This window comes from Capra hircus, chromosome 22 (genome assembly GCF_001704415.2).
Source record: "Capra hircus breed San Clemente chromosome 22, ASM170441v1, whole genome shotgun sequence".
NCBI classification, from domain to species: Eukaryota; Metazoa; Chordata; class Mammalia; order Artiodactyla; family Bovidae; genus Capra; species Capra hircus.
Genome location: NC_030829.1, coordinates 43,720,635 through 43,743,708, shown reverse-complemented (window position 1 = coordinate 43,743,708; position 23,074 = coordinate 43,720,635). Strand labels below are relative to the sequence as shown.

Genomic DNA, 23,074 nt, shown 5'->3' with positions numbered 1-23,074 from the left:
CAGTCTGTTTAAATCCATAGGTCTCTAACACTAAGGCCCATGCTCTTTCCTATAGGATATAGCACTGAGTAGAAGATATATATTTCTAAAAAGTTGTATAATTTTCTTTCATAAATTGGATTTTATTTTCCTATAATACAACCAATATATCATTTCACAACTATTTTCTATTTATTTCAATAAATTATCAACAGGCCCAAAATAGCTTTGTTTATACCACTACCAAATAATTAATGTGTAAGTGTAGCAAGGTTCCAGAGCTTAGGGAGAAAGAAAGTCACTGAGTATCTGATTTTAATGAGGCATCTCAGAGATGGTTGAGAAGAAGTGATAACGAGGACTTTGGGGCTGTGACCAGGCCCCCTGACACTGGCATTTGCACTCTTAGAGGAATTTCCCTACAAGAAATTTCCCTATGAGGAATATGCCAAACTAAAAAGTTGAGCACCCAGACTATCCCCAGGTGATGGCCCTTGGTGGTGCAAAAGAATTTCAGGTCACACTAGACGGCATCATTCAAAGCATGACACCAATTGTCGGTCAGCACACCATTCTACCCCAATTAAGTCCCATATGCCATTGCCAGGTAACTTCTTATTGGGGTCTTGTAAGAGCCACCATTTTGAGAGGACAAGAACCTTTCCCCAAAGACATAACTCACACAAGCAGAAGGGTCTGGGGGTGAGAAGCAGCAATCCACAGGTAGAGGCGGGAGAACGTTAGTTTGCTTTCATCCTAGGGCAGCAGGCAATGTTGCTCACTACTTGTCTCCAGTGGCCATAGCCAGACTGAAGCTTCTAGGCCTGAGTAGGCTCTGCTTAAGGGTGGTATAAGGCAAGGGCACCGACTGGGAGAGGAGACAAGGCGCCATCCGTGGACTTACAAGGCAGTTAGAGCAGGGTCAGGCTGTGCTCTGTCAGAGTGCCTGATGCTGAAATTCGGGGATAATTATAGTGCTCATCCTGGAGAGGAGCTGTGAAGATCTCTGCTTGGGGCTAAAAAGTCCTCTTAGTAGTTCTTTATTCAATTTAAGGCAGAAAAAAGTGAGAAAAGAGAGCACCATTCCATTCTCCCAGGGCAAAGTACATTGGAATGCAGTATGGGGGGGGGGAAAGCTGTAGCTGCTAATTTAGCGCTGCTTTTACCTCCCTGTGCCTCCTCACTTCTGAAGGTCTAGATTAAACAGCATTCCATTCTTGAACCAGCAAGTTCAGACAGTTTCCCCCATTTAAAAAGAGAGTAGGTCCACCATCTTTATTTAGAAATGCTAAGAAATTCAGGAGCTCCACAACTCTACTTACTAGGAACGTAATATTTGCCAGGCATTATGCAAAGGGCTTCAAATTAATGATACCCTGAATGTTCACCAGAACCTTACACAGGTGGCACTATTATCACCACTTTTCTAGTTTGGAAACTAATGTTCAGAAAAGCTAAGTACCTCACTCAGGCATAATGTTGCTACCTGGAATTTTCAGATTGACATTTCAGTCCCATTTTGATTTATGTTATATTCCAAGTAACACATTTTAAGCTAAATATTACCTTGTTGAGAATATCTTTGGTAATTTCTAGTAGAATCTGGTCAGTGCTTCCTGAGGATCCTGTTTGTTTGGAGCCTCCTTGTGTGAGAAGCAAGGACTCAAAGAGGATTTTCGTTTGTTGAAGATCTTTGGAGATATCAACATTTTCATGTAATCCAAATATCTCCGGGTGTTGAGTAAAAGGAAGTTTCTACCAGAAAATAAATTCAACAAGCATTACAGTTTAATTGGGTACGTTAATTCATAAGGTAGACATGTGCAGACCGAAAAGGGTTAAAAATCAACTAAACATCAAACAACAAAGGGATCAAACTTTTCCAATTCTCAGTAGCTACTAGAAACAAAAACACTGTATCGAAAGCTGATTGTTCCTGATACTTGTCTAATTCTATACATTATGGGGGACTACTTCACTGTTTGCTTTTAAGAAAATCACACTTGAATCTAACCCTATTTTCAGTGATATCAGTTACCTTAATGAATTCAATGTATTCATTATAAGTGCCTTTGGGAGGGGCAAAATAGTTTCCGCTAGGAGAAAACTTATAATGAGAGTTTTCGATTATGTGTGGGTTATAGAAGTCAGCCAGCATGGTTAAGAGGAGACGTCTGTCCCAGTCGTCTGTCACTCTTCCTCCATAGTTACACTCTCCAGTCAGGTAAGAGATGGCTTCAAATGGAATTGTATCATATTCATTGATAAATAGCTGAAACAAAGAAAAAAATGAAATGAGAAAAATCATATTGTATTTCACTTGATTTCCATTTTAACATGGCTTTAAATACCTATCAATCAATCAATCAGTCACTGATCAATCTATACACATGGAAGTGGGGCTGGAAGAACTATCAGCAAGGTTGTTTTAAAGCCTCGTGTTGTTAAGGCCCTTATCACAGCAAAGAGGCAGAATATACAGTATCCTGTGGTTCTCTAGTTGGATTGATATGGTTGGTACAACGTGACAGAAATGATGGGAAAGTATTGGAATTGAACAGACTTAAGTTCAAATCCTACGTCAATGGGTAAATTCACTTCTTACCTTTGGTTTTCTCCAAAACAGGGACAATACCCACCGTACGGTGTTGCTGCGAGGACTGGAATTCATGCAGGTAATGTGAGTAATGTGCCTAGTGAGCAGTCTAGTGCCTAGTCACAGTCTGAGTGAGCTGGAACTTAACAGTGGACATTTGTTCTTTTGTTTGTTTGTCGGAGGATGCTGACCATCTCATACGTCTCATGTTTCACTGCGAGTCTACAGAGACTGAAAAAACCTGATCACTCACTTTCTCAGTCCCCTTATGGCTAAAGCCTAGCCCTGTGACCTGGGCTTGGAATCTCAGATGTAGCCGTGCTGGACTGAACTGGAGTTTAGTGTGCAAAGAAGCAGGGAGAACAAAAGATCTTTTTTGATGACATCAGAGAATGTGCAGCAGATGAAAGTCTCAGTGGCACCTATGAGAGCTGCAGTGTCTGATATTTAACAGGGGCAGAAGGAATGCTCCTACCAGACATGGTATGATTCTCGATATGACACTGGATGCCATGGCTGTCCAGCCATCTTGGTGATTCTGTGACCTACACAATATTCCATCAATAGATTCCTTTTCTACTGTTTTTGTTGACTGATAGAGGTAAATTGTAGATTTGACTGAGAAGAAGCTAAGAGGAGAGTATAGTGAGGGCCTATAGAAAGCCAATGCTGAGGAGGGCACTACCAAAAGAAAGAACTAGGGTCTTTGATAGCAACACTTTTGTTGAAAAACCCACTCCAGAATCTGTCTTTCCTCTGCAACTCTTTTTCACATGAGATAAAAAGTTTCACTATGGATTAAGCCAGTTTGAATCAGGGTTCCCATTATTTGCGGCAGAAAAACTCAGATGGAAAAACATTCTTTGTAAGCCAAAATTATAATTATTACTGCCATCCAGCCAGCTATTCGTTTTGTTGGGAGAAGTGAATAAGTTATTCTAAGCAAAGGGAATTGCCTAGGGCCTGGTACACAGTAATCTCCATCAATATTAGTCTTTCTAATTTTACCTGTAGTTGTCGAATACTGATACGTAAATCGGATTCATTAAATCCATATGGAATATTCCACCCAAGAGGACCAAATTTCTTTCGCTCCTGCACAAGGGCATGAAAAAAGCAAACTCCAAACAGCAACTTCTCCCAAGCCTTTAAGACAAAAATATGCAAGAGAAAATTCTGATCAGATTTCCATTATTAAAATGAGGGGGACTGATGACCTTTCATTGTGAGATTCTATGATTATATATCTCTACAAACTTTTATTTAGAAAGACTATCTAAAACAATCCTCACTATAAAAAATATTAATCTCACAACTTCTATATCTTGTACAAACACGTATGCCTTGCCCTTAGTCTGCATTTGTACACTGATAGTTTGGAAGGCTGTGGATAGAGGCCTAAGCAGGCCTCACTGCTGTGTCCACAGAGCAAACGGCTCCCAAACTGCCTCAGCACCCCCTACATCAGCCACAGATACAAACCCTGCTTAAACAGACTCCATGTTTTAAGAACCTACTATGGATCTCACCACAGCTGTCTGGGTACAAGGCCCCCAAAAGCAACAGAGCATCTGCTTGGAGCCCTTCACCAGAGGGGACAGAGGAAAGAATGAACAAGGCCTCAAATTACCAGGGGCTTGTAATCTGGCAGGAAAACTAGCCAGGTGGGCAAGGATCACACAGAATCTGATCAGGACTGTGGCACTGAAAAGAATGAGTAATTGTGCCTTCAGGGAACAGTCTGAGGGGAAGAAGCCAGAGTGTTAACAGTAGGCACTTTATATTAAAACAAACAAACAAAAATCTTATGACTTAACAAAACCCTCCAAAGCTAGACAAACTGCAATAACATTATACATTATTAAAATGCAATAGTGCTGGAGAGACATGCCAAGATGGTAGAATATGAAGACCCTGAACTCATCTCCTTCCTTGATGCACCAAAGTTACCACTGCTTACAGAGCAGCTATCTATGAGAACAACCTGAGGAACAGCAGAAAAGATTTTCCACAACTGAAGACATAAAGAAGCCATCATAAGATGGGTAGGAGGATCACCATACCACCTTCTCCACTCTACTAAGTCCTCTTTCCAGCTAAAACCACAAATATCCTCCCTTTGTCCCAGAGTTACAAACAAAATTATTGCTCAGAACTGGGGTCACACATCAAGCAGAAAGAAACGAGCTGGCTTCCAAAGAATTCGACCCTTTATCTGCAATATCAGTCTTTTTCCAGTTCAAATAGACAAATATGATAACTATCATAGTATGCATTGTGTGTAAAGGGAGAGGGTGGTTTTCTCTTAGTACTGATGCTTCCTTCCATGTAGGGAAACATCAATTAATGTAACACTTCTGCATCTTCTAAGTTCTTAAACTCACTGGTAGAAAGAGGAGTACCTATCTAATGGGTAAATTTGGGAAAAGTTAAGCAAATAAGATTTGCTCAGCTTTTCCCTTTTCTTTCTTAGATGTGAGCTTCCTGATAGGAAGGAAGTTTTGCTCTGTTCCTCTGGGTAGATAAATCTGTTTCATTCTGGGTTCTGTAATATTACGTTCATTTGTTCACAGATATAAGCCAAATCTTCCAACCTAGTCTATATCAGTTATTAAGGTTATAATTTGGTTCCCATATATTTATTCTTTTTTCCTGTTTCTTAACTGGGAAGAATTTGGGTAGAGAAGAGGAGTGCTATTTATTGGAACTGCTACTCTCCTCAATACCATGTGCAAAACTGTTTTACAACCAGATACGTTGAAGAAGATAAATAAAAGAAGGCTGAGCAAGAGAGTTCCAGAAAAACATCTACTTCTGCTTTATTGACTACATCAAAGCCTGTGATTATGTGGATCACAACAAAATGTAGAAAATTCTTAAAGAGATGGGAACACCAGACCACCTTATGTGCCTCCTGTGAAATCTGTCTGCAGGTCAAGAAGCAACAGTTAGAACTGGACATGGAACAACAGACTGGTTCCAAATTGGGAAAGGAGTACATCAAGGCTGTATATTGTCACCCTGCTTATTTAACTTACTTGCAGAGTACATCATGCGAAATGCCAGGCTAGATGAAGCATAAGCTAGAATCAAGATTGCTGGGAGAAATATCAATAACCTCAGATATGCAGATGACACCACCCTTATGGCAGAAAGTGAAGAGGAAGTAAAAAGCCTGTTGATGAAAGTGAAGGAGGAGAGGGAAAAAGTTAGCTTTTAAAGCTCAACATTCAGAAAATGAAGATCATGGCATCCGGTCCCATCACTTCATGGCAGATAGATGGGAAAACAATGGAAACAGTGACAGACCTTATTATTCTGGGCTCCCAAATCACTGCAGATGGTGATTGCAGCCATGAAATTAAAAGACGCTAGCTCCTTAGAAGAAAAGTTATGATCAATATAGACAGCATATTAAAAAGCAGAGACGTTATTTTGCCAACAAAGTCCATCTAGTCAAGGCTATGGTTTTTCCAGTAGTCATGTATGGATGTGAGAGTTGGACTATAAAGAAAGCTGAGGACTGAAGAATTGATGCTTTTGAGCTGTGGTGTTGGAGAAGACTCTTGAGAGTCACTTGGACAGCTAGGAGATCAAACCAGTCAATCCTAAAGGAAATCCACCCTGAATACTCACTGGAAGGACTGGTACTGAAGCTGAAGCTCCAATTCTTTGGCCACCTGATGCAAAGAACCGACTTGTTGGAGAAGACCCTGGTGCTGAGAAAGATTGAGGGCAGGAGAATAAGGGGGTGAGAGAGAATGAGTCGTTGGATGGCATCACTGTCTCAATGGTCATGAGTTTGAGCAAACTTAGAGAGAGAGTGAAGGACAGGGAAGTTTGGCATCCTGCAGTTTATGGGGTCACAAACAGTCAGACATGACTTAGTGACCAAACAACAACATTGAAGAGTGTTATTAATACGTCAAAACATTATTATTAGAATTTCCATGAAGACAGATTTTTTTTGGTGGTGGTGGTGTCTATTTTATTCTCACTGCCTTATATCTGGTACCTAACACACATATTGTTGAAACAATAAAAAATAATGTGAAAATAGACTGCTAAAGGCACTGTTGGACTTTTGTACAAACTAAGATATATTCATTCACTCAGTTCAGTTCAGTCACTCAGTCGTGTCTGACTCTTTGTTACCCCATGAACTGCAGCACGCCAGGCCTCCCTGTCCATCACCAACTGCCAGAATCTACCCAATCCCATGTCCATTGAGTCAGTGATGCCATCCAACCATCTCATCCTCTTTTATCCCCTTCTCTTCCTGCCTTCAATCTTTCCCAGCATCAGAGTCTTTTACAAATGAGTCAGCTCTTCACATCAGGTGGCCAAAGTATTGCAGTTTCAGCTTCAACATTAGTCCTTCCAATGAACACCCAGGACTGATCTCCTTTAGGATGGACTGGCTGAATCTCCTTGCAGTCCAAGGGACTCTCAAGGGTCTTCTCCAACACCACAGTTCAAAAGCATCAATTCTTCAGCATTCAGCTTTCTTCACAGTCCAACTCTCACATCCATACATGACCACTGGGAAAACCATAGCCTTCACTAGACGGACCTTTGTTGACGAGTAATGTCTGCTTTTTAATATGCTGTCTAGGTTGGTCATAACTTTCCTTCCAAGGAGTAAGCATCTTTTAATTTCATGGCTGCAGTCACCATCTGCAGTGATTTTGCCCCCAAAAATAAAGTCAGCCACTGTTTCCACTGTTTCCCCATCTATTTGCCATGAAGTGATGGGACCGGATACCATGATCTTAGTTTTCTGAATGTTAAGCTGTAAGCCAACTTTTTCACTCTCCTCTTTCACGTTCATCAAGAGGTTCTTTAGTTCCTCTTCACTTTCTGCCATAAGGGTGGTGTCATCTGCATATCTGAGGTTACTGATATTTCTCCCAGCAATCTTGATTCCAGCTTGGGCTTCCTCTAGCCCAGCGTTTCTCATGATGTACTCTGCAAATAAGTTAAATAAGCAGGTTGACAATATATAGCCTTGACATACTCCTTTTCCTATTTGGTACCAGTTGTTTTTCCAAACTGTTGTTCTATGTCCAGTTCTAACTGTTGTTCCTGATCTGCATACAGGTTTCTCAAGAGGCAGGTCAGCTGGTCTGGTATTCCCACCTCCTTCAGAATTTTCCAGTTTGTCCACTCAACAAATATTTATTTGACTATCTACTACACGCGAAGCAGAACACAAACTATTGGGAATAAAATGATGAACAAGATAGGTACAATTTCTGTCTTCTTAGGAAATGGGTAAAGTTTAGTATTAGATAAAATATTTATGTTCTCTTATTTTTCACTGTAAATCACATTTTAAAAGTTCCAGAGGCTGAATATTACCAGTTCCTTTCCTTCGCATCCACTGAAAAACTCAGGATCAGAAACTGGATCAGTGAGGTAAGACTGGAGGAGATTTAGCCGAAGACCAGTAGGAGGTTCATTAGTCATTTTGACTCCATTCTGTAGAATTGTTACTGGGAACTGAGACAGAACAAACAAAGAGCATTACTCTAGATAACCAACTCAACTCTTAAAAATGCATAGTGGATTAAGAGTAGGTATAAGAGAGGACTCCAAAAATATTTTTAAAACCTTGTAATGTAAAGCATTTAAGATATACAATGTAATAGTTAACCAAATAAATGTACTAAAATCCATAAGAAATAAACATACTTTTGGAGATGGGTAACTTGTGAGCCAAAGCCTAAAGGATGAGTTACAGACTTCAGGAGAAAAATCTTCACATATTTTTTCTAACATGGGCATCCAGGAGACAGCAAGGTGACAATTCTGTAGGCAAACCCAAGTTCCTTCCTCTATTGCTGCTTTAATCATTTTTGTTGCAATGGGTCCTTGTCCCTGTCCCAGTGAAATAGCTTGAAATTTATTTCCAGACATTGCTTTATCATTTGCAAACTTTAGCAGGCCTAAGAGGGCATACAAATAAATGGTTTCACTGCTTATCTAAAATTATAAAATATGCTTTATGTTTCAGTATACACAAGTATTTAACTGTGAAGAATTCTAATTATTACTTTTCCTTATAAATACCAAGTTTACTAAGTGATTTATAATCATCCAGGAAATAGATACTGAACAAGACGATTTATTTGTAATTTCTTAAAGTTGGCAGTAGGCTTCCCTGGTGGCTCGGTTGTAAAGAGTCCACATGCCAACACAGGAGACACAGGCTTGACCCCTGGGGCAGAAGATCCCCTGGAGATCTCAGTGGAACTCGCAATCCACTCCAGTATTCCTTCCTGGAAAAAGTCCATGGACAGAGGAGCCTGGCAGGCTACAGTACACTGGGTCACAAAAGGTTCGAACACAGCTTAGTGACTAAACAACAACAAAAGTTGATAGTTTATGCTTACTGGCCATGGGATCTGCTCCTGGAGATAACACAAAAATTAAGGGAATGGTGCAATTTGAATCCAAATAACTCTTTGTCAAATCAAATGGTGGAGGCTCTACAAACTTTTTCCCTAGTTTGTCAGTTACATAATTAGTTATAGCTGGAGTTATCTGTTGAAGAGAGAAAAAATACAATCTTTAGATTAATTTTTACTTCACAAAACAACTTTTTTCCTGAAAACTAACAAAGAGCAAACTATGAGTCTAATGGACAAGAAAAACATGCAGTATATCATAGACAAAGTACTAGTTTTCCTAATATATAAAAAGTACCTATAAGGTAATGGACAAGACTAACAATCCAAGAGACAATGAGCAAAGAAGATAAACAGTTTATAGAAAATGGAATAGAAATGGATCTTAAACATGTGAAAGGATGTTCAATCTCATTCAGTATAGCAGAGACTGTAAACTGTCCCATTCTGTGTCTCCTTTTGGTAACAGAACCCCAAGTTTTCCCAGCCTTTCATGCAGCAAGATGTGGCCAAGTGACTAAGTTTGGGTCAGAGAAATACAAATAGAAATTATATATGGAGCTTCCAGATTCTATTTTTTTTTTTTTCAGATTCTATTTTTATAAGGAATCTGTTTGCTTTCAACACTCTCTTCTCCTGTTCAACAGATGTGGTGTTTATGAGCTAGCTTCAATCTCGATGACAAGGACCGAACTTCAGGAGACTTCTCTAGCACGAGAAAAGAAACTGAGTCTCTGGATGATCTTAAGAATCTCTGTACCCTGCCAGCCCTCAAGCATTTGCTCAGGGCTGTTAGGAAAGATGGAGATTAACTTCTATTTCATTTAAGCTACTGTATTTTAGGTCTCTTTGTTACAGCAGCTTAGTCTATACCCTAATACTTAAAAATAAGAAAAATACAGATTATAATTAGTTGCTGAGTTGTGTCTGACTCTTTGCAACCCCACAGATTGTAACCCGTCAGGCTCCTCTGTCCGTGGGATTCTTCAGGCAAGAATACTGGAGTGGGTAGCCATTCCCTTCTCTAGGGGATCTTCCTAACCCAGGGATCAAACCCAGCACTCCAACATTGCAGGAAAGATTCTTTACCATCTGAGCCATCTTTATCAGATGGTTAAATAAATGGGACAACAATAGCTTCTGTGTACTCATCCCTAGATTGTTTATTTTTCACAGTAGGCTAAAACCTGTTAGCTCAAAAGTCCATTGGCACCAAATTCAAAATATTACATATTCAACTGTTTTAAACATAGCCTAAATACGCAGATTTTTAGCCATTTAGAGCCTGTCTACTTTGCGGCAGACAAAGGATGAGATGGTTGGATGGCATCACTGACTCAATGGACACGAGTTTGAGCAAACTCTGGGAGACAGTGAAGGACAGGGAAGCCGGGTGTGCTGCAGGTCATAGGGTCGCGAAGAGTCGGACACGACTTAGCGAATGAACAATAGCAGATTCGACACTACAAAAGAAGAAATCACCACATTTAAAGACAACAGTAGAAACTGTCCAACTGAGGCAAAGTGATACCAAAAATTTTAATTAACAGAGTATCAGACACCTGTGGTATAATATCAAGTAGTATGCATGCTAAGTTGCTTCTCGTGTCAGACTCTGTATGACCCTATGGACTGTAGGCTCCCAAGCTCCTCTGTCCATGGGGATTCTCCAGGCAAGAATACTGGAGTAGGTTGCCATGCCCTCCTCATCAAGCAGTGTAATGTATATTTAATTGAAATCATGGGCAAAAAAATATTTGAAGAAATAATAGCCAAAGCTTTTCTCAAGTTGAAGAAAACTATAAACCTACAGATCCAAGGACCTCAGTGAACCCATCTGAGCATCTGAAATGAAGGTTAAAGTAACCAGATAATAGTAACTTTAAACCTAGTGTTTTATAAGTGGCAGATTATCTGGGTTCCAAATAGGACCCATCTGTTTTTTACCTTATCAGGTCTTAAGCACCGAAGAATGATTATTTTCTGTAGTTCATTTAGCCTTGTATCCATTGGTGCTGGAAATTTAGCATTATGTGGCTCCTTACTGTCATAGATTTCCCGCCATTCAGATACATTGTCATAAAAATGATCCCTAAGGGAAAGAAAAGCTTAACAATTATCCTTTCACTGAGAAAAACTGAAAGAGATCATTGAATGAGGAGATGAATCAAGACAGTTTTAGAACTGTTTTTTAAAGATCACTAGATTACAGATTTACCCATCACCATTCAGTGCTAAGTCATCATGTTTAAACAAGTACCTGAGTCCTCTGAAGGCAGGAAATTCACTTGCACGACAAATTTCTTCCCAGCTTTTATCCTGCAGCCAAGTTGGATCAGGATTTTTCTCAGCACTCTTAAGACTTACTCCTCCAGTTAAAAGAAACATCAGTTCCTGGTATTCAATCTCTTTCTTTGCCCTGTGTTCCCAAAATAAGGACTGTTGTAAATTGTCTTAACATTAAATGAAATCAATTTCTGCTTCTATAGTGTGGATAAAACAATCAGAATTGACTTATACTACTGTTATTAACAAATAGAAAAGCCAGGGAAAAAAATCAAAGAAACAATTATTTTTAGAAATTATAATAGCCAGTGAAGGACTGTGGTACCTGAAAAAAAAAGGAGACAAGGTGATCCCTATGATTGCCTCAGCTATCTGCCTGGAGGCACTTTTCAGACTATAAAGTGGGGGAGGGGGAAATCAAAATCAGAAACTAGGAGTATTGTGGAGTTGAAGAGAAAGAGGTCAGAGTTAAGGAAGGTTGAGGTGACTGGAATTTGTGGGCAGAGTATCAGAGGGAGGGAGATTTATGAAAAAGGAGCTCCGGAAATCTGCATACATATCCTCTTGATTCTTTTGTTAAATGCCAAGTTATGTATGTGGACGGTAAAAATCTATGAACCCAGGCAAAGAATATCTGGAGCTGAACCCAGGCAAAGAATATAGGAGCTGTAAACTAAGTAGCTATCAAAACTCACACAGGACTTAAGATATGAGTTATTGCCAACTAGACTTGAATCTTGATTGAACACCAGGACAGTTCAGTGGTGACACTGGAGGGATTATACTTTAGTAGTGAAGCTAACCTAGCTGTAGAATAAAGTCTATTCTGAAACTGCTGTAAGAAACTGTAAAAAGAAAAAGGCTTGAAAAGGTCAAATGATTCATTATAATTTAAGTACATGCAAAGTAAAGTCTAGAGCAGAATTAAGTCTAGAGCTCTTAAAGAAATAATAATTTAAAAAACCCCAGCATTTACCAAAGCAAAATTCACAGCATCCATAACCAGGAGAAAAATCAGTATGTAGATACAGACATAGAAGTGGTACAGACGATATACCGACAAGAATGTTAAAAGAGCTATTATAAATACGCTCAAGGAGTGAAAGCGAAACATGAACATAATGAAGAGAGAAGTGGGCAATATAAAGAAATAATCAATGAAACTTCCAGAGATAAAAAATTAAAATCTGAAAGAAAAATTCACTGAATTTTTCTCAGGTTTATAAAACCTGAAGTATCCATTACCAGAAGACTTATACTATAAGAAATGTTAAAGGAAGCTTCAAGGAGACGCAAATTTGAATCAACAAAAAAGAATAAAGAGCATCAGGAATGGTTAACTAGTAGATAAACATAAAAAGTATTTTCCTATAATTTGTCTCTTTAAAAAATAATTGACTACTTAGAGCAAAAGAGCAATGTCCTGCAGGCTTTATAACAGATGTACAAGTGAAATATAAAACAAAAGCTATAAGGGAGAGATGAAAGTATATTGTTTTAAGGTCTTTTATATATATATATATAATATATAACACATACACACACACAAAAAAATATACTTTTCTCTCTCCCCTTATACCTTTTACCTTATACCTGTCATATATATATGCAAATCAAAAGATATGCTATAACCCTAACAAATCACTAAAATAATAAAACATAAAATTATAGCTAATAAATGAACAAAGGAGATAAACTGGAATCACAAAAATACTCAAAGAAAAACAGAAAATGAGGAAATGCAATAAAGAATAGGTCGGCAAAACAGAAAATAAAATCATAAGATGGTAAATTTAAATACAACTCTATTATCTCATTGAATATAAATAGTTTAAACTGTTTTATTAAAGGTAGTGATTATCAGATTGGATAAAACAAGTAAGCCCCTACTACATGCTATCTACAAATATTGTTTAAATGTAAAACAAATAGGTTAAAAGTAAAAATATGGAAAAATATATACGATGCTAACAGTACTCAAAAGAAAGCTGGAGGGGCTACAATAATATCATAGAAAGTAGATTTCAGAGCAATGGTTTTGCCAGGGATTTTAAAAGGTCAAATAGATTTATCAGATGAACATAACAGTCCTAATCATTTACACATCTAATAACAAAATGTCAAAACACAAAGTAGTATTGATGGAACTGCAGGAGAAATCTCTGCAGAGATTCCAAATCTCTCAATAATTGAACAAATAGAAAAGCAACAAGAATATAGAAGATATATGGACCATCTTAACCTTCTTGACTCTTTTTAGAATATTCCACCCAAGAACAGCAAAATTACACAGGCTTTTCAAGAGCACATAGAACATTGACAAAGATAGATCATATTCTGGGCCATCTAAGGTCTCATTCATAAAATTTCTGGAATAGGAATAACTATGGAGACAGAAAGCAGATGAGTGTTACTGGGGCTGGTAGTAGGAGGAAGAATTGACTAAACTGCCACAAGGAAACTTCTGGGGATGATAGAAGTATCCTAAAACTGGATTTTGGTGATGGTTGCACAGTTGTGTAAGTGCACAAAAAAATCATCTAACTGTATTCTTACAATGGGGAGACTGCATGATATGTCAACTATATCTAATAAAGCTAAAAAAACAAAAGGGTATCTCTACTGAGTAATTTCCATTTACATTAATAGAAAAGGGTGCAAAAGAACATTAACAGTGTTTTCCCTTTGTGTAACAAAGGAAAATAAGAAAAACATATACAAATTATATAGACAGATATTTAGATACATACATATAGATAGATATTTAGATATATACATACCTTTCACAAAAATTTACTTGAAATGGATCATAGACCTAAATGTAAAATGAAAACCTATGAAATTCCTAGAACATAGGAAAAAATCTAGGAGGCATTGAAGGTGAAAGTGAAGTCACTCAGTCATGTCCAACTCTTTGCGACCCCGTGAACTGTAGCCCACCAGGCTCCTCTGCCCATGGGATTCTCTAGGCAAGAATACTGGAGTGGGTTGCCAATTCCTTCTCCAGGGGATCTTCCCGACCCAGGGATCAAACCTAGGTCTCCCGCATTGCAGGCAGATGCTTTAACCTCTGAGCCACCAGGGAAGAAAACCTATGAAATTCCTAGAACATAGGAAAAAATCTAGGAGGCATTAGGTATGGCAATAACTTTCTAGCTACAATACAAAAGGCAAGACCCATGAAAGAAAGAATTGATAAGATGGACTTCATTTAACTTTACAACATTTGCTCTGTGAAAGACACTGCCAAAAGAATGAGAAGGCAAGCCACATGCTGGGAGAAAATATTTCCCAAAGACGTATCTGATAAAGGACTGTCATCCAATTCAACAATAAAAAATGAACAATCAAACTGATTAATAAATGGACAAAAGCCCTTACAGACACTTCACCAAAAAGATATAAAGATAGCAAATAAGCAAATTTCATTATCATATATCATTAGTGAATTGAAAATTAAAACAAGACAACACTCCATATCTATTAGAATGGTGAACTCCAGAACACTGACAAGACCAAATGCTAGCAAGGTTGTGAAGCAACAGGAAATCTCATTCACTGCTGATAGAACGCAATGGATTATGAGATGTACACTATATACTCGTTGGGTCTCTTCTGGGACCTGTTATGTAAAACGGGTTTAAACTTCCACTTAGGACCCATTTCAAAGTATTTTTCACAGAGAAAATATGAATCAAGAAGGAAAATCTTTTAATAATTTAATGGTCCCATAGGAAAGTAAATTACTCCTCCAGCCCTTTATTCTGCTCAATATGTGCTGGCTTCTGAGTTCCTGCTTCTTCCAGAATGTGGGTCAGTATCAACATTCAGGACCCCAAAGACCACAAGCCAAGATTCCTAAAAAGCTAAGGTGCCACATCGAATATCTTGGAAGACAGTCTCTTACAAAACTAAATACAGCAAATTCCCATCGGCTATCTATATTACACATGGTAATGTAAGTTTCCATGTTACTCTCTCCACACTCATGGAACTCAAACAGGGGCTCGGTATCAACCTAGAGGGCTAGGATGGGGAGACAGATGGGAGGGAGGTTCAAGAAGCGGGGGACATATGTATACCTATGGCTGATTCATACTGATGTTTGACAGAAAACAACAAAATTCTGTCAAATAATTATCCTTCAATTAAAAAATAATTTTAAAAAAACCTTAATAAGCTTATTAACGATCCAGCAATCACACTTAGTATTTAACTAAATAAGCTAAAACATACATGTATCCAAAAACCTGCACACAAATGGTTCCAGCAGTTTTATTCACACTTTTCAAAACTTGTAAGCAACCAAGATGTCCTTCAGTAGGTGAACAGATAAACTGTAGTATATGCAGACGATGAAATGTTACTCAGTGCTAAAAAGAAATGAATCATCAAGCCATGAAAAGACCCAGAGAACTTTACATGCATATTAAGTGAAAGAAGCCAGTCTAAAAACCCTGTGTTTTTTCTTTTGGCCATGCCACCCACCACACGGTGGTATCTTAGTTCTCTGACCAGGCCCAGCAGTGAAAGTGCCAAGTCCTAACCGCTGGAATGCCAGGGGATTCCCTGAAAAATTCTATTTCCTGATATGAATGGTAGTTACACAGATTTTTGCTTTGTAGGAATTAGCTAGACTGCTGAACATTTTTCGAGTTTTGTATAACCCACATTTTAAAAGTCAAACATAAAAACACCAACACTACTAGAGAGAAATGAACAACTAAATTCATGACTAAAAAACAGGGTAAAAAAAACATGCTATCCTTCTGTGAGAAGCCACTGATTAGGTTTTCCAGGTAGGTTTTTAAAATAAAGAAAAAGCAAGTAACTTACAAAAGAAGGTTGGCACACAATAAAAAGGAAAACAATAGCTTGTCCTTCTCGAATAGCGATCGGCATATATTACAATATAAGTTGTATGTAAAGTGGTCATTTAAATATCTTAGGCGCTTTTCCAAAATTTTGGATTTGTTACTGAAAGGTTAAAAAAAAAGGAAAATATATTGAGTCAAGTAAAGCTAAGAAAAAATCAGTTACACATGAATTAACATACAAGTTTTATTTTATCAAAATAACCACTGTTAAAAACATGGAACTACACACACACACACACACATACATACACACAAGTGCATATAAAAAAATGGTGAAATCTGAATAAGCTCTCTGGATTGTACCAATGTAAATTTTCTGGTTGTGACACTGTACTATAGCTATAGAAGATGTTATCGTTGGAAGGGAACCTACATGCACTATTGGTGGAAATGTAAATTGGTACAGCCATTATGCAAAACAGCACAGAGGTTTCTCAAGAAAATTAAAAATAAAACTACCATACAATCCAGCAATTCCACTTCTGAGTATTTAGCCCTAAAAAACTCCAAAAAACACAAACTCAAAAGATATGCGTACCCAGAAAGAGATGGCAACCCACTCCAGTGTTCTTGCCTGGAGAATCCCAGGGATGGGGTCGCACAGAGTCGGACATGACTGAAGCGACTTAGCAGCAGCACCAGCAGCATGTTTACGGCAGCATTATTGTTTTTCTAACTGAAGTATAGTTGAAGTACAGCACAGTAATTCAGATATATACACTTCTAAAAATGTTTCCAAAGTGGACGCACTATATTACATGAGGGTTCTGATGACTTCACATCCTCATCGACTTGCTATTGACATTTATGTCAATTCTTCAGCTTGAATATCCTCCATCATGTAGGGTGAGTTAATTCAAATTCCAAATCCCAGCTGGGAAAGCTTAGGGATTTCAATCACTCAGGAAAGACTGTTCTACCAAGAGCCCATGTAGAACACATACGCTAGGCTCAAATCATATTCTTTTTCTACTAAACGAGTTACTTAATATCAGACATTTTAAAAAATACTTTACAAATATTATCTTTTAATTCTCAAAAGAACTCTTGAAGGTAGGTGCTATTATTATCCCTATTTTACAGATAAGGAAAATTGAGGCAATTACAGAAAAGTTAACTGTTTTGCCTATATTCGTGTAGCTATTTAACTGAAATTAAATTTCAGCTAAACTGAAATTTAATCCCTTGGAAGAACTGAAATTTAATCCCTTACTCCAGTCTAATTCCAAGATCTGTGTACATTCATTAATTGGTTAAAGTGAAAACATCTAGCAAATGATTAGAAATGTGGAGGTGAAACTTCTTAGGGACCTCAAGGCTAGAGGAAGATAAACTGGAGTTGCTAGCAAAGATAGGTTATTGCCTTAGCAAAATACTTAAAGGAAATGTGGGGAAAGGACTACAGCTAATCCCTCTATGCTTCAATCTTGAGTAGGAGTGAAATAAAGCTTAGAATAGAAGAGAGGTCTGCTTGCTTGCTTTCTCTTTCTTCCCTCCCTCCCTTTCTTCCTCCCTTCCTTCCCCTCCTTCCTTCCTTCTTTCCTTCACTTTCCCATATTTTGTAATGGTCAATAATGAATATGTATTATATAAATAATAAGAAAAGTTATATATTTTCAATAGAAAGGATGGTGAAAATACAACCTAGGGAGAATGAATGACGCTAGAGAATGTTTACCTGTCATGAATAGAGTTGATATAAAGGTTCACAAACCAGATGAGAGAGTACTGGTACATGGGGTCGATGTTAGCCAGGTCTGCAATGCTAAAGAATAACACTGATGAATGTTTAGCAATAGGTCTATAACCTTCTCGAGACTCTGCTATTTTGAGTTCTGTTTTTTCTGCAATCTGGAAGAAGAGAAAAATCAAGATGAAGAAATAGGAGATGTGTTTTAATTATATATATTTCATACAATGAAATTTATATTAAAAATATCCCCTAAGTTAATGACAAAATTATAGGGGCATGGATTACATGAAAGGGCTTTATTATGCAAACATCTATAAAGAAAGAAAGGGAAAGAAAGGAAGTAAAGAACTAGGGAGAGAGGGAAGAGAACAAAGAAAGAGTGGAAAGAAGGAAAGTAAAAGAAAGAAAAATATCTTTACAGATCAAAGGTGTAACTACCCATATCAATTATCTCTTTCTTATTTGAGGAAGACAAAGCTGTCAATCTTTGCTTATTCTTTGCCTTAATCTGATGTGTATCTTCTATTGTCACTCACCCTCTTTCAAACCTAGACAGCATACTAAAAAGCAGAGACATCACTTTGCCAACAAAGTTCCATATAGTCAAAGCCTATGATTTTGCTAGTATTCACATATGTGTGGGAGAGGTGGACCGTAAAGAAGGCTGAGTGCCAAAGAACTGATGCTTTCAAATTGTGGTGCTGGAGAAGATTCTTGAGAGTCCCTTGGACAGCTAGGAGATCAAATCTGTCAATCCTAAAGGAAACCAATCCTGAATCATTGGAAGGACTGATGCTGAAGCTGACGCACCAGTGTTTAGGCCATCTGATGTGAACAGCCGACTCATTAGAAAAGACCTTGATGCTATGAAAGATTGAGGACGAGAGAAGAAGAGGGTGACAGAGGATGAGATGGTTGAATGGCATCGCCAACTCAATGGACATTTGAGGAAATGAGTTTGAGAAAACTCAGAGAGATAGGGAAGGACAGGGAAGCATGGTGTGCTACAGTCTATGTAGTGGCAAAGAGTCCAACACGACTTAGTGACTGAACACCCTCTTTTATTTTAATAGGTCAGAGACAGAAGGAGAAGGAGAGAGAGAGAAAGTATGTATATACGTGTATGGTTTAAGGCACCAACATGTTACCAGAACCCAGCACAAAGTCTAGCGAAGCAAGAATTTGGAAGTATTTGTTGGCTGTTTATTTGTTGTTCTTGTTACATTAAGAACATCTTTTTTTTTTTCAGTGAGATTCTCATAATTTTAACTTTTTTCTAATAGGGGTATAGATAGATATTCAATCTCTAAAAGAAAAAAAAATTTCTTTAAGACAACAGTTATTCCAATGACAACTCAGTATGATACATTGATATTCTATAGGAAAAACATACAGAGCACTTTTCCAACCCACTCTCCCTTCTTTGGACATGCTATCCACAAACTCTGCTGAATTTATACTGAATGATCCTGTTTTCAGCTGATTCAATCAGGTGGTAGGCACAGAACCAGACCCAATATTAGCTAATACATTTTCCCTCCAGAGAATTAGATCTTCAGGAGCATCAAAAACTGAAATCAGGTGGTGCTCAGCCTTAGAGCTAAAAGGCAGTGGTATCAGAGTTGGTTTCTATGTGCAAGATAAAAGTACAAAGTAACAGTATAGAAGTTTTACAGAAAAGAACTTGGTCTCCAGATGGAGCAGAATGAAGCATGTATGAGTACCACAGAACCTTAGAGAAAAGGAGAGACAAAGAGCAGAGAAATTTAACACTTTCCCTTCATTCCTGAGGCCTACATGTACTTCCTACAATTGGGAAAATAAAATATCCCCAATTTGAGTGGGTTTGTGTTCCTTACAAGCAAACTTTCCCCCAAATTACAGTATAACTACAATTAAAAGTAAGTTTTGAAGCTCCATCTTGACTATAAGTAAAACAAAGTTATCAACAATGGAAATGAATGATATCTTTACAAAAGAAAGTATGATCTTAATATTCTCATTTAATTCTTCTGTTATTTAACCCTTAACTTTTCAGCCAAGTACTATTTACCACTGCAGTGATCAATGCAAAAAAAATGATTACTTTTCAGTGATCAGTACAAAGAAATAGAGGAAAACAATTAAATGGGAGAGACTAGAGATCTCTTCAAGAAAATTAGAGATACCAAAGGAACATTTCATGCAAAGATGGGCACAATAAAGGACAGAAATGGGATGGACCTAACAGAAGCAGAAGATACTAAGAAGAGGTGGCGAGAACTATACAAAAAAGAACTTTATGATCCAGATGACCACAATGGTGTGATCACTCGCCGAGAGCCAGTCATCCTGGAGTCTGAAGTTGAGCGGACTTTAGAAAGCATCACTACAACTAGTGGAGGTCATGGAATTCCAGGTAAGCTATTTCAAGTCCTGAAAGATGATACTATTAAAGTGCTGCACTCAATAGGTCAGCAAATTTGGAAAACTCAGCAGTGGCCATAGGATTGGAAGAGGTCAGTTTTCATTCCAATTCCAAAGAAAGGCAATGCCAAACAATGTTCAAACTACTGCACAATTGCACTCATCTCACATGCTAGCAAAGTAATGCTCAAAATTCTCCAAGCCAGGCTTCAACAGCATGTGAATTAAGAACTTCCAGATGCTCAAGCTGGATTTAGAAAAGACAAAGGAGCCAGAGATCAAAATGCCAACATCTGTTGGATCATCAAAAAAGCAAGAGAGTTCCACAAAGACATCTCCTTGACTGTGCCAAAGCCTTTGATTGTGTAGATCACAACAAAATGCAGAAAATTCCTAAAGAGATGGGAATACCAGACTGCCTGACCTGCCTCTTGAGAAATCTGTATGCAGGTCAGGAAGCAACAATTAGAACTGGACATGGAACAACAGACTGGTTCCAAATAGGAAAAGGAATACGTCAAGGCTGTATATTGTCACCCTGCTTATTTAACTTATATGCAGAGTACATCATGTGAAATGCGGGACTGGATGAAACACAAGCTGGAATCAAGACTGCCAGGAGAAATATCAATAACCTCAGATATGCAGATGATACCACCCTTATGGCAGAAAGTGAAGAGGAACTGAAGAACCTCTTGATGAAAGTGGAAGAGGAGAGTAAAAAGCTGACTTGAAACTCAAATGAGGTGACTCATTTGAAAAGACCCTGATAGGGGAAAGATTGAGGGCAGGAGGAAAAGGGGACAACAGAAGATGAGACGGTTAGATGGCATCACCGACTCAATGGACATGAGTTTGGGTAGGCTTCGGGAGTTGGTGTTGGACAGGAAGGCCTGGCATGCTGCAGCTCACGGGGTCGCAAAGAGTCAGACACAACTGAGCGACTAAACTGAATTGAAAACTCAACATTTGAAAAACAAAGATCATGGCATTCAGTCCCATCACTTCATGGCAAATAGATGGGGAAACAGTGGAAACAATGAGAGACTTTATTTTCTTGGGCTCCAAAATCACTGCAGATGGTGACTGCAGCCATGAAATTAAAAGATGCTTGTTCTTTGGAAGGAAAGTTATGACCAACCTAGACAGCATATTAAAAAGCAGAGATAGTACTATGCCAACAAAGGTCCCTCTAGTCAAACCTGTTTTTCCAGTAGTCATGTATGGATGTAAGAGTTGGACTATAAAGAAAGCTGAGTGCCCAAGAATTGATGCTTTTGAACAGCGTTGTTGGAGAAGATTCTTGAGAGTCCCTAGAACAGCAAGAAGATCCACCCAGTCCATCCTAAAGGAAATCAGTCTTGAATATTCATTGGAAGGACTGATTCTGAAGCTAAAACTCCAATACTTGGGGCCACCTGATGGGAAGAACTGACTCACTGGAAAAGACCCTGATGCTGGGAAAGATTGAAGGCGGGAGGAGAAAGGGACATCAGAGGATGAGATGGCTGGATGGCATCTCCAACTCAATGGACATGAATTTGAGTAAACTCTGGGAGTTGGTGATGGACAGGGAGGCCTGGCATGCTACAGTCCATGAGGTGGCAAAAAGTCGGACATGACTGAGCTACCGAACCAAACTGAACTGAACCATTTACCATTAACAGTAACAGTAAGCAAAAACATTTAACAAATATTGTTGTTATTTTTGAAGAGTAAATAATAATTTAACTCAGGTTCCAAGGCTTGCTCTATAGTATATATTTTTTTCTCTATAGTATATTTATAAATAGTGTTACATTTATATATACTTGAACCCTTAGTATGAACACATAGAGATTTTTTTATCTTAATAACCTAAAATCAAACAATTTGTTATTTTCTAACAAATAAACATTGTGAGCATATGATGTGAAAAAACTGAAGTGTGAAATTCGCTAAGAGGAGAATTTATTATCTGTGAAAATTTCCTGATATTTATATATATTATCTATTTATATAGTTATATTTATATATATTATACTTCCCTAGAATCCACTAGACTATATTTCAGTCATGATGACTTTTGTGGGAGGAAACTTCTGGAACCTATAGAACAAATCCTTAAATTTTCACTTGTGTTTGTTTAATCTTACGGTTTGGGATAAAAAGGAAAGGTGGGTTTTAGACTACGTACAAAGACTTGCTGTGAAAATGTGTTTTCTGACGTTGAGTGGGTGGAATAGAAGTCATGGCCAGATACGGAGCAAGTTTTGAATCAAAATATATAGTGATTTCTAAATTCTGTTTGTAAAGATCAGTGAGATCCAGTCAAAAAGACGTGATTAAATTTCTCTTTGTAAGATAAAGCATTTGAACAAATAAATATTGATATCTACTTTCCTCTTTGAGCCTAATAGAAAATAAGCTGATTAATGCTTCCTGTCTTTTCTTTCACTTTGAAAAAACAAGTGGTGAGAGGAAAGTGAGGAATGGTGTCTGTTCTAATAGACAGTAATTGGGAAGGTAGACATTATCGAATATCTCAGCCATGGTCCCCAGATGGGAGGCTACTCTAAGACACTACTCCTTTTGGCTCTCTTGAAATGAAAAACACAAGCACAAAACAAAACAGTACCCCCAAAGAGAGTCACTGCCATCACGTTCACATAAAACTAAACCCATCCCAAAGGGAAGTCCTCCACCCCAAAACTGGGGTGAGTGAGGCAGGGTGCAAACAGAAGGATGCCGAGCAATTAGTGAAATTTCTACTTAGGATTCTTTTTATTTTTTAATTACCCCAATACTAAAGATACGTTTAGTTCATTGGGTGGGCTAAAGAGGATAG

At 38.0% G+C, this 23,074-nt stretch overlaps 1 protein-coding gene across 1 annotated transcript in view; it reads right to left on the bottom strand.

Annotated features, from left to right (window-relative positions):
• Positions 1-23,074, bottom strand: part of DNAH12 (dynein axonemal heavy chain 12) — a 171,174-nt gene that overhangs the window by 11,152 nt on the left and 136,948 nt on the right. Inside the window, exons 59-68 of the mRNA XM_018066673.1 lie at positions 17,827-17,999; positions 16,108-16,248; positions 11,246-11,404; positions 10,933-11,077; positions 8,971-9,121; positions 8,270-8,523; positions 7,937-8,077; positions 3,584-3,721; positions 2,018-2,251; positions 1,546-1,734 (exon numbers count right to left, since the gene is read on the bottom strand). Coding sequence (XP_017922162.1) covers positions 1,546-1,734; positions 2,018-2,251; positions 3,584-3,721; positions 7,937-8,077; positions 8,270-8,523; positions 8,971-9,121; positions 10,933-11,077; positions 11,246-11,404; positions 16,108-16,248; positions 17,827-17,999 — 1,725 coding nt within the window. The remainder of the gene's footprint in view (positions 1-1,545; positions 1,735-2,017; positions 2,252-3,583; positions 3,722-7,936; positions 8,078-8,269; positions 8,524-8,970; positions 9,122-10,932; positions 11,078-11,245; positions 11,405-16,107; positions 16,249-17,826; positions 18,000-23,074) is intronic.